The following is a 17,766-nucleotide window of genomic DNA, read 5'->3' as shown; positions in this document are numbered from 1 at the left end:
AAGAGATGAAGCTCTCGCTTTTCGGAACAATGGACTTAGCACAATCTTTACCCATTCTTATATTTAAAATGGACTCAAGAAGCAAGCTATCAAGTGGATTTTAAGCATGTTGCCAATTTTTTAGAAAAATCACTCCATCTACTCTTTTCATCACACGACAATGTACTATTATTTGTTTCTCTTTTTGGTAAGGTAAATCATTTTATTAACAAGTGAGGGAACCTTGTATACAAGTTATATAAGAGAACCTACACCAAAATATGATTCTCAATAAAAGAGGTCCAATCGTTTATATAGATTGGGACCTCAAAATTACAGAAAAAGAAAACTAGAGAGAAAACTACTTTGCAATTTTAATAAAATTTTCTCCACTCCTTCGTAAGCCATTCTATTTCTCTCTTTCTAAATAACCACATAGCTGTTAATGTCCGTGCCTCTTTTCCCTTCTTCCTTCTTATGTGAGTCCAACTTTTCAAAGCCTTTTTAATTGTGTCCGGCATTAGGGACACCCTCCATAGCTTATTAGCCACTGTACAATGGAAAAATAGAGGATATACATGTCCACCCTCACTCATCCACATAAAGCACCAACTAACATAGGTAGGGATGGCAATGGGGTGGTGCGGGGTGGGGGTGGGGGTGGGGCGGGTTGTGTTTAACCCGCAAATTTTTTAATCCGCCCCACATAACATTTTTTTCATTTTCAACCCGCCCACCCTGCCCCGCATAGACCCACCCCATATGAACCCGCCCCGCATAACTTTTTTAATATTTTCTTTTTCTAGTTAAGTTTGATACTAAAAATAAAATTCATAAAAAAATTTATTTTTTTCATTAAGTTGTACTAATTTAATAGGATAGTGACTTAAAAATTTATTTTTTAGAGGTCAATTGGAAAACATGAAAGAAATTGTATTATTTTTCATTAAACCATTTTCATTTACTATCTTAAATATTTTAGTAGATTTATAGAAGTTATCTTAATAAATAATGTTTTATCACTCTTATAACATGTAAAAACTTAAAATTAAATTTGAATCCACATAAAATCACATATACCCGCAACCCGCACTGCCCCGCATTAATTTTTAAAAAGACCACTTCAACCTGCCCCGCATCCCACCCGCCCCGCCCCGCCCCACATAGCCTTAAACCCACCCCGCCCCGCCCCATTGCCATCCCGAAACATAGGTAAACCTCCTTTTCCTTAAATATTTTGTTGTTAAGATCATGCCCCTTGCCGCCAACTACACAAAGAAACACACCTTTCTCATTTCTAGAACTTCAAGTGGAGTCGTGAAGAAAGGAATATTCTTCTCTCACAAGAAAATTTATATAAAAAGATAAGATAGTAAATAAACCATGCTTTCTCCCGAGGTAGCTCCATGTGTCTAATATGTCGTTGGTGTGTCCAACCATATAAAACTTTCTCCATCTCCTAGTCCTAAAAGTTTCTTCATAATTAATCCTAGTAAATGACTCCTTCATGAGACCTTCAAATTTGTTGGATTTGAGAGGTTCAACTTGTTCTACCTACAACACTTATGTTCCCAAGACTAATTTTGTTTCCATCTCCAACCTTAAATGAAATATGTACACTAAAGTCTTATCATACCTTCATGATACTATGCCACCCCCCAATACTAAGAAGAATATGTATACTAATGACCCCATACATATCCTCTATCACTCGCCCCTCCTTCAGAATGTATTTACCTCTACCCCAAATTTGCCTATCCACTTCCTTAGAAAAAATTGAAACAAATAACTTCAGATCATTCACTCTGATTCCTACCCACTCTTTTGGAGGTGTAATGATCTCAAGTTCACTAAATGAAACTTCCTAATTCTATTTTTTGTATCGCATAAATAGTTTCACCAAAGTCTTTCCAAACTTTTAGTAACTTTGCCGCCCTCCTTAAAATAAAGAGGTGTGAAATATGTTGGAATGCTAGAAAGAGTGCTACATCTTTTGTAAACCATCTAGCCTCTTATCGACTCTCGCAATCATTGGATTCCACAATGCTAGATCTTTATTCAAAGAACTCAAAAGTAAACCCAAATATGTAGCATGTAGAATACCCACTTAACAAGTTAATACCTCTGCCATCTTCTCAAAATATTATCCACAACTCCACCGGTATGATCTCACATTTTTCTTAGATTAATCTTAAGGCCTAATATAGCATAGAAAAAAATAAGAATGTGTTAATGATCTAGCTCTATGTGGGACAAATTCACAAAAGACCAATATGTCATATGCAAATGAAAAGCATGTAACTGTCACATTTTTATGCCCTCTCATAGAAGAATCAAAGTCCTTCAATAGCCAACCTCCATTGACCCCCTATAAATAATCTTGCTCAAATCTTCAATCACCAAGATATATAACATAGGAGACAAAAGATCCCCTTGTATCAAACCATTGGAGCACTCAGAAGAAACCGCACGGACTTCCATTCAACAACACAAAGAATTTGGTGGTGGAAATGCAAAACTCTAACCCATCTCCTCCACTTATCTCCAAAACCCAGATGGAATCCAAAAAATCCCAATTCACATGATCATAAGCTTTTTCAAGGTCCAACTTAGGGTTGCCTTATTCAGAAATCTCCAGATTTGTGCTTATATTCAACTCTCAAAAACTTTTCATCGATTACTACGCATTTCCTCATCTCTAGGTTCCTGGGTATTCATCATAATCCTTTCCTTGTTTGAACTCAGACCTTGACTTCTTTCTAGAACAAACCACTTCATTAGCCACCAAAGATGCATCCATAATCTTTCTTCCTTCCACAAAACTGTTGTGAGAAGTTGATACCATGTTATTCAAAACCCTTTTTAGTAGGTTATCATATTTCCGAGAACTTTGACCCAATAAAATATTCTTCTAGAATATTTTTCTTCTTCAACCATCATGTTTGTTATATGCTTAAAAAAATCTGCCAGAAGCTTCTTTTACGTCTCCACTTTAAAAATCTTTTGATGCACCAATAATCAATTTTGTTGGTAGTATTTCATTTAAAAGCAATCTTGTTCTCCATAAGACCCTAGTTCAATTACCCTCCTCTAAAGTATGTATTATTGGCTATACCTTTATAGGCAATCTATTTTATCAATAAATTGATTTTATGCTATATATGCATATGACTCCCCCTCTATGCATTGCAATGATGAAGTTTCAAGTTTCATAATCTATTTACTACATCTTTTGGCGGTTTTAAGAACACGCTTCCATTAGATTAGTTAGAAGTACATTTAGTCTTCTCTAATAATTCTTTGACCAATCTCAACCGTGTGATGTCTTTTGTTGAATTCATTATGTCTTCTACACTAGGATGGATCATGTGCACATTACTTCAAAGTCCTCTATTCCACAATTTGGTATTTGACATCAAAGGGTTTTCATGCATTAGGACCGAGATTGGAATTTTTGTACGGTTGAATATAGATTATTGAAGGCCCAGTGCTTCACTACTTCAATTTTTTGAGAATCCACATGTATCCCTTCATTGGATACCACATGACCAAGGAAAGTGACGGACTATAACAAAAATTCAAGTTTGTTGAACTTAGTGAATAACTGACGATCTTTGAGGGTTTGCAAAACAACTCTTAGATAAGTCGCGTGTTATTCCTCACTCCAAGAAAAAATAGGATATCATCAATAAAAACGATGGAGAGCAAGTCCAAATATTGTTTGAACACCCTGTTCATTAAGTCCATGAAAGTTGTAGGAGCATTCGTTAGTTCAAAAGGTATAACTACAAATTCATAGTGTAACGAATCTTGAAGGCTGTCTTCGGGATTTCACCATCTCTGATTCTGAGCTGGTGATAGTCATATCTAAGTTCTATCTTAGAAAAGTAACTAGCACCCTGAAGTTGGTCGAACAAGTCATCAATCCTGGAGATGGGATACTTATTCGTGATTGTGACTTTGTTCAACTAATGATAGTGAATGCACATCCTGAGATAATCATCTTTCTTTCACACGAAAAACACAGGAGCACCCCATAGAAAGATGTTGGGTCTAATGAAGCCCTTATCCAGAAGGTCTTTCAACTGTTCTTGCAATTCCATAAGCTCAGTTAGAGCCATTCTGTAAAGAAGAACATAAATAGGATGGGTATATCGAAAGAGATCTATTCCGAAGTTGATTTCCCTTTCGGGAGAAACTACGGAAAGATCTTCTGGAAACACTTTTGGAAACTCATTCACCACTAGGATTGACTCAAGAGTTGGGGTTTCGGGGTTTGAATCCTTAACCCGAACAAGGTTATAGATATAACTTTTGGAAATCATTTTCCTGGCCTTAAGGTAAGAGATAAATCGACCTATAAGCATTGAGTTACTACCTTTCCACTCTAAGACTAGCTCACTTTGAAACTGAAACCGAATGATCCTAAATCTACAATTGACTGAGGCATAAAGAGAATGTAACCAATCCATGCCTAAAATGACATCGAAATCTACCATTTCTAATTATAAGGTATGCTAAGGTGACTTTCTAAGAAATTGTGGTAGGGTAATTTCTATATACCCGTCTAGCTATAATTGAGTCACCAACTGGAGTAGAGACTGGGAAGGGTTCTGAGATATTTTGTGGACTGACACCAAAGTTTATTTCTATATAGGGAGTTTCAAAAGAAAGTGTTGCCCTGGATCTAACTTTGCATAAACATCTGAATGGAAGACTTGTATCGTACTAGTGACAACATCACGAAAATCTTCGTGGTCTTGGCGAGCCTAAAGAGAATACAACCTATTTTGGTGATGACCACCACCTGTACCAGACGAGGCACCCTGCTGAGTGGGGCGACTTGCTGGCGCTACTAAAGTTCTAGAATGTGCCTTGTTACCTCTATATCCTTCCCTGGCAGAAGGAAAATCGTTCAATCTATGACTAGACTTACCACATCCAAAGCACCCTCTCTGCCAGCAAGACACTCACCGGGATGGTTCTTAATACACTTTCGAAAAGTTGGAAAAGTCTGGCCACGTGAAGCACTCCCCTAAGACGTATAGTCTGATGCCCTGGCTTTCTGATCGTGTTAAAACCTGGGGAACGGAGTGCTAGCTTATGAGGGTGCTGGGGTTGTAGACCTCAGGTGAAGTTGTGAATGATTTCCACTGCCCGACCTCTGCTGAGTGTATTCATAATTTCCTATTCTATCTTTTTTGTTGTCCTTAGCCATTTCCTTAAGCTTATCTCCCTCAACCTGCCGAGCATGAGTCATTAATCTGGAGATATCCATATCCCCTAACAGCATAGCATTGCCGCACTTGGTCTTTACCAGAACAGATACTCCAAACAAGAACTTGCTCATTTTTGCTCTCGAATCAGCAACCACATGCAGAGCATATCTGTAGAGCTGTGAGAATTTCAGCCCGTATTCTTGGACCGACATTGAACCCTGCTTCCAATTTATGAATTCATGGGCCTTAGCTTCTCTCAACTCTCTCGGGAATAACATGTCCAGAAAAGCTCTTGTAAAAGAGTCCCACATCACAGGAGTTGCATTCTCACCCCTGTTTTCATTCCACTGTGTGAACCAGATATAAGCCACATCCTTGAGTTCTTAGGATGCTATTTCAACACTCTCAACACCAATCACTTGCATTACTCCGAGAATCTTCTTAACCTCATCAATGAAGTTGTGTGGGTCTTCACCAACCTTCGACCCTAGAACTCAAACGAATTCATACGAACAAAGTCTCGAACCCTAGTTGCAGTTGATCCACCAGTGGTATTTGTAGGAACTAAGGCATGCTGATTGTTCTTGTTGGCTACGGTCTGAACCAAAAGCTCGATCGCATTACAAAACTTTGCATTCGTAACCTCATGGTTTGGGACTGGAGGAATTGTGTTAGCATTCCATGTGTTAGCTCTATGATGAGCGTGATTTGAAACACATAACAATGGATTGTAAAGGAGAAGTTGACTCACACTTCAAGCACGATAAGAATAGCAAAAGAAGCGAAGTTTTTCTTAGAACACCTATTAGCCTCCCTCTCATAGGTGTGGCACGTTTTACACTCATGAAAGAGACTCTACTTAGTGCAGCTTTCCTACACCATAGAACTTTTGAACCTGATGCTCTGACACCAAGTTTGTCACGCCCCGAGGCTATCCCCTAGATGTAACACGAGACCTAGGACCACGAGTGACCAAAGGCTAACCCTGAGTCCGGCATGTAACGAGCATACAAAATATAACTAATTAAATCACATACTACGCGGAAGCTAAAAATAGTGGACATCTGGAGAGGGGAAAAACCCAAGTAGTCTGAATAAATAAAATATGATAAAAGTCTAGTGATGACTAAAACAAAAAAACACCTCAAGCTGAATCTACTACTATGTCTAAAAAGACTCTAACTTAGTTGAGTTGCTGGGACATGCCCTAGCTAACTCTAACAGGACTGAAAACATAAAGTAAAGATCGAAAAGTAAAGCATGTCTATTGTCCTCAAAGTATAAGGACTCACCACTGAAGTTGTTGAACTAAGATTGAGAATCAAACTAAGCGTGATCTGGATGTTGAGCGTCGGAACCTACATCATAAAATGAAGCAGCGCAAAAGTATGTGTCAATACTATGAATGTACTAAGCATGTAGGATATAGATATGCTAAGTTGTGTGATATAAATAAAACAATATAATACTGGCAATATAGACTGAGCATGGCAATAGGTTGTCCTGAAGTATAACTTAAAATTGAGCTAGAAGCAAGGACCAAGTACTAATCATGAAGATAACATGCTAAATTGAATACTAAAGTAAATGCTAATAACATGGTCAATGCAATAAGAGTATCACTGTTGGAGCTAATATTAATTGCCATACAACACGTAAGTTAAACGTAGAGTCTGATGTATACACCTCATGGAGAGGACCTAAAATACCTTGCCAGGGGTATAGAGGGATGAATGTGGTGTGATCACTAAAACTGATGCCCAACATAGGGGACTTCTAAACCTACATGGGCACATAGTTCTGGGACTGTGAGGGTACGTTGAACCCTAGTCCAACTCAGTGCTATGTGTACTCCCAACTGAATATGTATATAGCTAAAATGCAAGTGAGATACTTAGTAGCTTAAAATACTGACATGCTATCTGAAAATGCAACATAAATATACTAAATTATATGGCATTCAAGTTCTGAAGCATGATTTTCTGCCTAACAAGTATAATTCATGAGTTGATAGTTTCTAAAAGTTAGGGTTCTGAATTCTATACATGAAAATTACACTAAATAACCAAGAATCATGTTATTTAGATCCTGGGAACTATAACAGCTAAAATCAAAATAAATCATCAAAATCTGGAAACCCTAGGTCTGAACAGCTTATGAGAAATCGAAGAACTGACTAAATTCTAGGGACCTAAAGGGTGGAAGGACCCATTAGTGAAATCTCACATACCTGGTCACGGAAACTATAGAGAAATCTTTTTTATCTCCGGGCTAAACTTCGAAGAACACCTTTTTTCGTTCTTGGGAGAAATTGGCGCCTCTTTTTTTTTTCTAAGTTGGATGATTTTAGGAGAATGGGGGTTCTAGGTTGTTTCTGACTAGATTACTAGACTTAGTATGAGTAGAACGACGTAGTTTAGGCATTAAATGACGTAGTTTAAGTGCCTAACTCATAAAGAAAAAGACCCAAACAACCCTGACTTAAAACTTGACAGATTTCTTTCACGACCCTATTCACGGACCGTGTGAAGCACCACGGGCCGTATGGGCAACCAAGGTTATTCACAGAAGTGGGGATGGTACTGGGTCATTTTCACGGGCCACTTAACGAGACGTGTGAGGTTCGACAGACCGTCTAGTAGTATGTGGTTCCTCATAGGGCCCTGGGTGGTTTTGGTTTGTTTTCACGGCCAACCTGATGGCCCATATGTAGTTCCATGCTCTGTGTAAGGGTCTGTGGTCCTCCACATTATTTCTGGGTATGAACCACGATGTGGGCGACGGGTTGTGGTCCTATGCACAGCCCCTGGACCCCTCTGTGGTCCACCATTTTCCCCTTGTTTAGTCTTAGTTGGATTTCTGAGGTGTTACATTTTGTGTCGTGCGTGTACTTCAATCATGAGATTTTATGGATCAAATCAGTCTAAAGAAAAATGAGTCAACTTAATTATAGAAGTGTAAGATCATCCCGAATGTGGAGGTGAACAATTTCAGTTAGCAGAAGTGCTTAATTTTCAAAAATTTAAGACACCTTGATGACTTATTCAGGGTTACCATGAGGAGCATCATAGGAGGGCCTCAATGACTTATCCAGGGTTTCCACTAGGAGCGTCATAGGAGGAAATATGTTGTCGGGAATCCAGTGATTGGAGGAAATAGTCTAGCACTCGTGTAGTTTAGGTCTCATGCAAGCATACAAATGGTATCAAATAGTTGAAGAGGCTATAAAGGAACTGTTGTAAGATTCAAAAATGGAACAAAGAAGTTACATACAAAAGGAAAAATATTTTATTTATAAACTCTTGTATCTTTTGTAGATTTATGTGTATTCTGTATCATGAAAATAACTAGTAACATTCCTATTTATAAAAGTAAAAACAAAATTAAACAAGAATTAGGAACTACTTTAACTAACAAAATCCTAGCTAATTAAACATAAACAATTATATACCATAAATAATGAATCCTAATCAATTTAGGAATTCTACTCCAACTTTGAATTATTATTTCCAAAATTCCCCCATAATTCAAAGTTGTATACTCTTGCCTCTTTCTTCTTGTCATTGTTGTTGTATGAAAAACACTTTTCTTCAATCTTCAATTTCTTTCTCTTCATTGTTGTTGTATTGGAGAACTTCTCTTCAATCTTCAATTGTTGGAGTAGTTCTCTTCAATTCTCATTTATTTATTTTTCTTGGATGTGTTGAAGCACTTCCTCTCCAACTCACGATATTTTTTTCTTCGTTGTGTTGGAGCACATCTCTCCAACTTCCAATTGTTGGAGCAGTTTCTCTCAAAATCACGATATTTTTTATCTTGGTTGTGTTGGAGCACTTTTGTCCAACTTCCGAGGTTGATACCCTTCCCACCAATGTCTTTTCTTTTTTTTCTTTTTTTTTTTTGGTATTGGAGAACTCTCTCTCCAACTCTCGTTGATGCCCTTCCGATCAACTCCTTTTCTTTTTGTGTTTTTTTTTTGTATTGGAGCACTCTCTCTCAAACTCTCGTTGATGTCCTTTCCACCAACTCGTTTTCTTCTTCTTCTTTTTTATGTGGTGTCGGAGTACTCTCTCTCTCCAACTCTAGTTGATGCCCTTCCCATCAACTCATTCTTTTCTCTTTTTTTTTTTTTTAACTTTCTCTATCTTTTAATTTAGAAAAGAGTTTTTTTTTCTTGTGTTTGGTTGCACTTCTTTAAATCTACAATATTTTTGTAAGTCTTTGTTCTTGGCATGTTTTTCATGCATATATCATTCGTCTAGCTTTTGTCAACATGATTATTGGCCAAATAGGTGGCATATATGGGTCATAACCGCTCGCCGGCAGCAAAAACTCTAGGATCTTCTACCAGGATCGTAGAAGCTCGCTCTAATACCAATTTGAAGGAAAATATTTTATTTATAAACACTTCTATCTTTCGTATATTTCTGTGTATTCAGTATTTTTTATAACTTGAAAATAACTAACATCCCTATTTATAAAAGTAGAAACCAAATTAAACTAGAACTAGGAACTACTCTAACTAACAAATCCTAATTAAACATATATAAGTAAATACCAAAAATAACAAATCCTAATCAATTTAGGATTCCAACTCCATCTTTGAATTATTATTCCCAACACATACGATGAATCAGGTGGTTCAAACATTGGAAAGAAATAGAAGATAGCAAGAAGGGGGAAGGGGGGGGGGGGGGGGGGGGGGGGGGGGGGGGGGGGGGGGGGGGGGGGGGGGGGGGGGGGGGGGGTACTAGAACTACCCTGAGTAGATGATTGTGGGGATATATCATGGAGAGATATGAGGTTTAGCAATGACATCAATTTTAAGTTGAAAGTGAAATAGTTCAGATTCTGGAAGGATAGCCTTAGTTTGTTTGTAGTTCAAAGTTAGGTATTAACGTAAAGCAGTACTTCAGTTTTAATTAACTTAATAATTAATAATTCACAACTTCAAACTACAAAGATTACAACCTTATGTAACCTAAGAAATGATAAACTCTAATTCCAAAATTCAACACAAACCCCCACGGCTTATGTTCCCAAAGTCTTCAGGTTCCCCAACCAAAAGATCAAAACTACACTACACAATTCTAAGTAACTAAAAACAACAACTTAACAAAAGACCCAAACAAAATAGAATAAACTCTTCCGTTGTGTTCTTCGTAGCAACTAAAATCGTCACTCAAGAACTCTCTCAACACGTAATTGTGTTCTGCTTGTATCTCTCTATATGCAAGTACGCAGGTTTCTTTTGGAGAACACCCTACCCTATTTGTCGACCCAAAGATCTTTCCTTCTTTGACTTTAACTCAAATAACTTTGTAGTGCCTCCTACTTCTTGTAGGACTTGGAATCATACGAAAAGTTTGGTTATTCATTATACGAGCTTCCCCTTCCTTGTAGAATTTGGAATCATTACACAATACGGTTATTGCACAAATCAGCACACGTCATTCGGTGCTTTTAGAATTATTGATCTTGCATGGAAAACTTCTTTGTTTAGTAAAACTAGTTTGAGGAGCTTGTTCCTCATAGGTGATCGATGCTTCTTTGTCAATCTTCAAAATCATTCTTGACTCAATAGAGGGATTGTTCATGGTGAATTTCTAGTTCCACATGTTACCTTAAAAAGAGAGGATACATGTTAGTATAGATTTCTAGTGAGCCAAGGGAGGTTTATTTGTTCATATGATTGGCAGTATGGAGGTATTCTAAGCACACGGGTAAATGCAGATAACTATGTTACTAGTGCTTAATATGCAAATGTTGACAAGAGTTAGAGCACTGCCTGTCACAAGTTAGTTGTGGTACTGCCGTATGGTGGATGGCACTGAACCTCTTTGGTATACTGTAGTTGATGCCTGCTACAGTTAAGGACGTAATGCACGATTAAAATTTCATAAAAAAGAGAAGAAGATACACAGGGATGATCGGGCATGGCTTGAAATTGGGAATAAAAACTACATATTTTAAACTTGGGAACATAATACCATTAGTACTATATTTTTATTTAATTTAACATAGAGGTTGAAATTGATATTTATAAAATAACAAATCATGTTTCATCTTAGCAATATAATGGTATACTTTTTGATAATAACTAAGGGGCTACCAAATAATGTAATATAGGAAACAATCTGCACTAAGTAGCCCGTGTCCTTGGTCGATCTGTTAGGATTACACAGCTCATTTTGTGTTGACTGATCATTTGTTAGCTTGAAGTCTTTTTTATTGATATATATCTTCCGAGTAGATGGTAACGAAATTCGCTTGAACAGCACTTAATCAGGCCTTTCTACTCAACAAGAACCTGTAGCTAAACTATTACCCCTTTATTAATTGAAGAATTTCTAACTCGTATAATATGGTATTCTGTAGACTCACGTAGATGCATTGAAAGAATCCGGCCTTCTGGTCAACGACAGGATGCTGAAAAATTGACTCATTTTTCTGGCAAGGAGGCTATTGGTGATTTAAAGAAAACATCACCCAGGTTGGGGTTTTTTTAATGTCTTAATTTTCCATATAGTTTAACAAGGAACCAAGTTTGATAGTATCTAGTCTTTCTAGGTTGGATGTTCTCAAGACAAGGAAAAGAAGTGCTGTTGATTCAATGGATCGATTTGCAATGAGATGTAAGTTTTTTGCCCGCGGTTGGTGCATCAAAGGGGACTCCTGTAGATTTCTTCACACAAAGCAGAATGTCACTAGCCATGTGACAAGAAAAATTCCACATGACAAAGGTAACCTTCAACTATATATTTGTTAGCGTATTGGGATGACTTGCCTTATGCCTTCCTTGTTCTCTATAGGTTTGGAAGAGAAGTCACTGCTGGATGGTTCTTCTCATTCAGGAGAAAATCTAAGATTGAAAGGTGGCGAGGATAGTCTCTATACGAATTCCCAATTGGGATACACCTCTAAGTCTCCAGCATTTCCTTCTTCCATAGCCGGATATTCTTGGAATAATGATTTATCACAGGACACGCGATACTCATCTGATTACACAACTTCTGATGATTGGGAGCCATCTGTTCCTTTTCGACCATCATTCTTGCTTAGTCAAATGATCGGATATCCTAAAAGTATTCTATATGATGGTATTCATGATAGTATTGATCAAAGTAATGTAGGAGATGGATCCTTCTCTGTATTAACCAAGCATATGCAGGCAAATGCTGATCCAGCTTCAACAGGAACAAATAAAGTTGAAATTTCTGGTCATAGTGATATATTGCCTGAGAAAGATTTGCCTAGTGATGATACAGAAGTTTCTCACCAAGAAAACATGAATACCTCTTTAAAAGAAGACAAGCATTTAGAATCTGAGAGGTTCACATCTGGAAATGAAATTGATATTGACAACAAATGTGTGAACACAGAGTCGACCGTTTTGAAGAATTTTCATGCTGCTCTTGTGGAATTTGTTAAAGAACTATTAAGGCCAACTTGGAATGAAGGTCTCATAAGTAAGGATGCTTACAAGAAGGTAGTAAAGAAGACAGTTGATAAAGTTGAAAACTCTTTGCATCCAAATCAGATTCCTAATACGGCTGAATCAACCGAAGATTATTTTGATTTATCTCTCCCAAAACTTACTAACACCATTGAGGTGAGGCATAAGAAGTCTGTTTGTCCATGTGAATTCTGTTTTGTCCCAAATTTAACAAGTAATTTTTGTTTGCAGGCGTACGTGGAAAAATATGGAAATATTAAATGAGCTTTGTGCAGAATAACGTGTATGTGGAAAAATCTAGAAACTATTATATTAGTTGTCGCCAGCATATTACCAACAAAGCACAATTTTGTGCTATTGCTAGGGTTTAGAATGAAGACTTCGAAACCATTTACTTTGTGTGCTATCTTTATGGGTTGAAAGAACTTTTATATTGTGTTTACTGAGTTATAGCTTCAACTGAAGTCAGCTATCGTATGTAACTTCTCATTGGTCTTATAGCAAAGACACTTCTTAAATATGTTTTGGCGGTTCAGATTGTTAGAGTGTTGATTGTTTGTGTTAGATATATAGACAAAATCGATGAGTAGGTTGGAAAGTTTACCAGCATGATAACTGCCCCCNCCCCCCCCCCCCCCTCTTTTTCAAATAAGAGATAATTTGTCCTTATCTCTTTTCAGATAACTTGCACTACAACAAATTTGATTATTAGGGACAAATAATTTCATCATCTATAAATCATATTTCGTCACTAAAAAAATTTCGTCAATCAATCGTCACTAAAAGTATACAAAGTCGATTTAGTGCTTCATCACTAAAAGTATTATATTAACTACAAAAAACAAATTGTCCCCAAATACATAGTCATTTGTGACGAATTTATTTGTCATAAAAAGTGCAACTTTTTTGTAGTTAAATAGTATGTTTTGTCACTAAAGAGGTTATTACTACCGACAAAACTATATCGTCGCTAATTATGTAGTTCAATCAGTGACAACATCAATTGTCTCTAAAGCTACATGTATTTCGTAGTTGAACAAATGTAATATCATCACTAATGACTAATTTTTATATACAAAAAAATATTTTGTCCCTAAATGTATAAATTAGGGACAAATTTATTATTATAAAAAAGTTAATAATTTTATGGTTAAATCTAACATTTTGTCACTAAAAGTATTATTTTTACCGACAAAATATATTGTCACTAAATAATATAATGATTAGTGACACTTTCAATTGTCACTAAATAAAAAAATAATTCATATTCAATATACTAGGACAATACATTTTTTGTCACTGAATGTATAGTCAACTTGTGACAAATTAATTTATTCCATGACAAAAATATTTGTCTTAAAATTTTTAATTTGGTCGTTGCTTATTAAATTAGAGTAGCTTATATTGAAAATTAAATAATAAAACATGCTAGATAATAATAAAATTCACTCATGATCATATAATAAAAATAACTAAAATTATACTAAGATAATATCTCATTACAAACTCCGTAAATAAAAATAAAATATATCCAATGACAAGAAATCTAACTGAAATGTACTAAATATTACTCTCAAACAAAGACATATAAGTAAAAGTTCCTTCCAAAGTACCAATAATATGGTGACACATAGCTTGTATTCAATCCTGATACAATTCTCACCTTCTATAACTGTTGCCGCTACCTAGGAACAACCTTACCTATGCATTAATGTTTGCTATATATTGGACAATAGTTGAATCATCGGAAGTAGGGGTGTGCAAAAACCGAATCGACCGATAAATCGAACCGCAAAAAGTGTTATTGGTTTATTGCTATTGGGTTATTGGGTTAACGATTTCTTAATGGTTTTATAAAAAAAATTATTGGGTTATCACTTCGGTATTGGTTTTCAATACTGAGTTATTGGGTAAACCGATAACCCATTAAGAGTTAAGACTATAGCAATTTACTACTTTTACATATACATACATATTAGTAAATATTAATCTCAATATCTTAATTAATAGTTATGTCTCTGTCATTTAGCCATCAATTCATACTTCGTTGTGACTTTGAGTTCACAACTTTACATTATACAAATCGTTAAAACCTAAAGCAAGAACCATATTCCTCTTAATTTCTCTTTGCGACACATATATAGTTCTTTTCTTGTTTGTTATTCTTATTTCTATTTTATGAGATTTTGTAAAGTTACATTATTATCTTGTCGTGTCAAATTTATCAGAGAAGTCATATATTTATTTTATAAGCATTTTTTTATTGGTTAAACCAAAAACCAAACCGTTAAGGAACAACACCAAAAAACCGAAAACCGAAAACCGATAAAAAATTATCTTATTGGTTCGTTATTGGTTTAGCGTACTTAAAAACCGATAAACCAAATCGATAATACATAAAACCGAATTGAACCGACTGATGCACATCCATAATCGGAAGTCTTGCCTGATACAATCATACAGAGGCCATTCTCATATTAAATAAAATTATTACCTTTATTTCTGGAAATATGTTGTTCCATTCTCATATCTATAATGGACATATGTTTCAAATGTAATGAAGAAAAGTGGAGTGCCTTCTGGCTTATAGATAATCTAATCACAAATACCTGTTGGTACTAATCTTTAGGTTTTATTTGCATCATAGGCAATCACGTCGACCTTGGGTCGGAATGGAAGTAACTAACCTTTATGCAGCTGACCTATGAATTTCGGAAATAATTATTTCAAAGTTCCTTGATGTCTTGAAAGGTGTCATTGTTTAGAGAACAAATAAATGTAAGATTTAAATTGAGATTTTTATATTAGAGTCAAAAGTAAAATATGTAACACAATTTGTCTTTCATATGTTGTAATGTCCAATTTTCTAACGCTTATTGGATAGATTGTCCTTGGTATTACAATTCCATATATATATTAGTAATTTCCAATTTACAGTAAATTTTATCATTACAAGTTTAACATAAGTGAAAGTTTATGGAGTATATCATCACGAACTACTTTACATGGCAACATAAACTGCACAAACTGAAAAAATTGAGGCCATGCAGGAAAAAACTACTAACCAAGAAACAGTTATACATAAAGATTTCATTGTGGTTAGGAATATTTTTTAGCATGAGGGATGTCAGACAATGAGAAGAAGGCATAATAGCATAGAGAAAGCTAAACCTTAGGAGGATTAAAAGAATAAACACAGGTAATTCAATAAGGTAACAATGGTTTACATGAATTCATTGTTCATACCTTGTTCAATATCATTATGGACGGTGAGATTTGTGCATAGCAGTTTCAATCTCCTTTGAAAAGGACAACTTGAGGCAAGCAGACAACCTCAAGCCACACAAGATCCTTGCTGAGGACAAAGAAAATCCAGGATCAGTTCCATCAAAAATTATAAAAAGAAGGCATTAGGGTAAGTTCATTCATGAAAACTACTAGCTATTAAAATATAATGCAATCTACGTAGAAATTCTCACATTATAATCAAACATGACGTGAATTAAAGGAGAAACTACTTCAAGTCTTCCACCAAAATATAAGTTACTGAATTGTTTGAAGACTTCTATAGAATAATTAGATCTTTTCCTTCACTTAAAAAGATGGTAGGACAAAGGCATATGTTCATAAAAGAATCAAGACCTTTTTTTTCAACAAAAATTAAAAACAATCGATGGAGAAGACAATCACAAAGTTTAATCCCCATCACAAACCTTTTCTGATAAAAGTGCATTCCAAAATTTAGTTGAGATTGAGTGTCAAGGACAAGAAACAGAAGTAGCCGAGAGAGTCAGCTAGGGAAGGTATTGATATCACACATTGTAATTTTCTTTAATCATTTTCTCTTGGTCTGTTATAACAACTCTTTGTTCATGTTTTTGTATAGGTGGTTCATGGATAAAACTGGAAAATCATTTGGTTTTAAAGATGAGGTGTCTCATGAAGCACCATCAAAGAGGATCAAGGCTGATCCATAAATACATATCTGCAGTATTCTTTCTGTTAGATTAGCTGCAAGCCAATAATAGTTAGTGCACAATAATGGTCTAAATTTTCTAGGTTAATAATATTCGTTGCTTTTCTTAGAACTTCATAACTTATCTTTAAATACGGTTCCATCGTGTTAATGATATGTGCCTTCTTTAATCTCATGATGTTTATATTTGCTCACAACAAGTCAACAGCCTCTAATACATTATTCTCAATCTAATTTCACGTTTTTATTAGACAGTAATTGCCACTCTGAAACAAACCTTGGTTTTGATTTTGATGTTACATCAATGTGGCATATAACAGTGTAGGTTCATCTAAAAGTAGCATTAGGCTGAGAAGTTGCTTTAGTGCAGATAAAAAGTAAAAGTAGATAATGAGTTTCGCAGTGAACACAATAGTACTCCTTGAACAGAGGGTCCACTGAAGAAGTCAGCTATGCGCGTTACCGCATTCATAAGAAGTTTATTGCACCTATTTGTAAACATCATCAAATGATGCACATTTTTTTCAAGGCACAAACCAATAATCTACACACAACATTTAGCTGTAAACCACCGAAACATATCATGCATCACCATGGATGAAGCTGCTAGTGACATTTCACATTGACTATGTCCTCCCTATCCTTCAACATACATCATCCTCACCCACTCTCCATTGCCCTCATCCCCATCATCCCACCCCCATAACATCTGCACTCTTACACAATTGATCATAATGGACTTGCTAATACAAAATCACATAATAATGAACATAGACTTTTATAACTCATGAGTAGTTTATCCAGAATCTGTACTTCAAGTTTTCCACCAAAATATCAGATAAAAGAATTAACAATTAATAGACAAGTAATATGAGCAGGCACAAATAAAAGATATTCTAAAATTCTAGCAGAACCTCAATAGATCTTTTAACACAGACTATTGTTAGTGGTTACACTAAATGCAGTAGTAATCTAGAGATACTTTTCTTCTGTTGTAGTTTTACTGCCCAGATTGACCTCTCAAAAAAGCATTTCCACAAAAAAAAACAAAGCTTTGCTTCGCACAGAACAAAAAGGCGAAAAAAGACAACCAGTATTGTAATTTAAAAAATAAGAGGGGATATAGTAATATTTGT

The 17,766-nt window shown here is 35.7% G+C and overlaps 1 protein-coding gene across 1 annotated transcript; it reads left to right on the top strand.

The window, feature by feature from the left end:
* Window positions 1-10,925: 10,925 nt before the first annotated feature.
* LOC125861398 (uncharacterized) lies at window positions 10,926-16,631 on the top strand. The gene is made up of 5 exons (XM_049541307.1): window positions 10,926-10,995; window positions 11,577-11,691; window positions 11,769-11,941; window positions 12,011-12,824; window positions 16,541-16,631. Exons 1-5 carry the CDS (start codon window positions 10,926-10,928, stop codon window positions 16,629-16,631), a joined length of 1,263 nt encoding a protein of 420 aa, XP_049397264.1.
* The last annotated feature ends 1,135 nt before the right edge of the window (window positions 16,632-17,766 follow it).

This window comes from Solanum stenotomum, chromosome 4 (genome assembly GCF_019186545.1).
Source record: "Solanum stenotomum isolate F172 chromosome 4, ASM1918654v1, whole genome shotgun sequence".
Taxonomy (NCBI): Eukaryota; Viridiplantae; Streptophyta; class Magnoliopsida; order Solanales; family Solanaceae; genus Solanum; species Solanum stenotomum.
The sequence above is the reverse complement of the archived record's forward strand: the minus strand, read 5'-3'. Positions and strand labels throughout refer to the sequence as shown.

Excerpts from the sequence above, each read along its gene's own strand:
- LOC125861398 (XM_049541307.1), top strand. The coding sequence starts at position 10,926 with ATGCAGATAACTATGTTACTAGTGCTTAATATGCAAATGTTGACAAGA. Across the intron at positions 11,942-12,010 it reads AAAAATTCCACATGACAAAG|GTTTGGAAGAGAAGTCACTG; the intron begins GTAACCTTCAAC and ends TGTTCTCTATAG. Across the intron at positions 12,825-16,540 it reads ATTGAGGTGAGGCATAAGAA|GTGGTTCATGGATAAAACTG; the intron begins GTCTGTTTGTCC and ends GTTTTTGTATAG.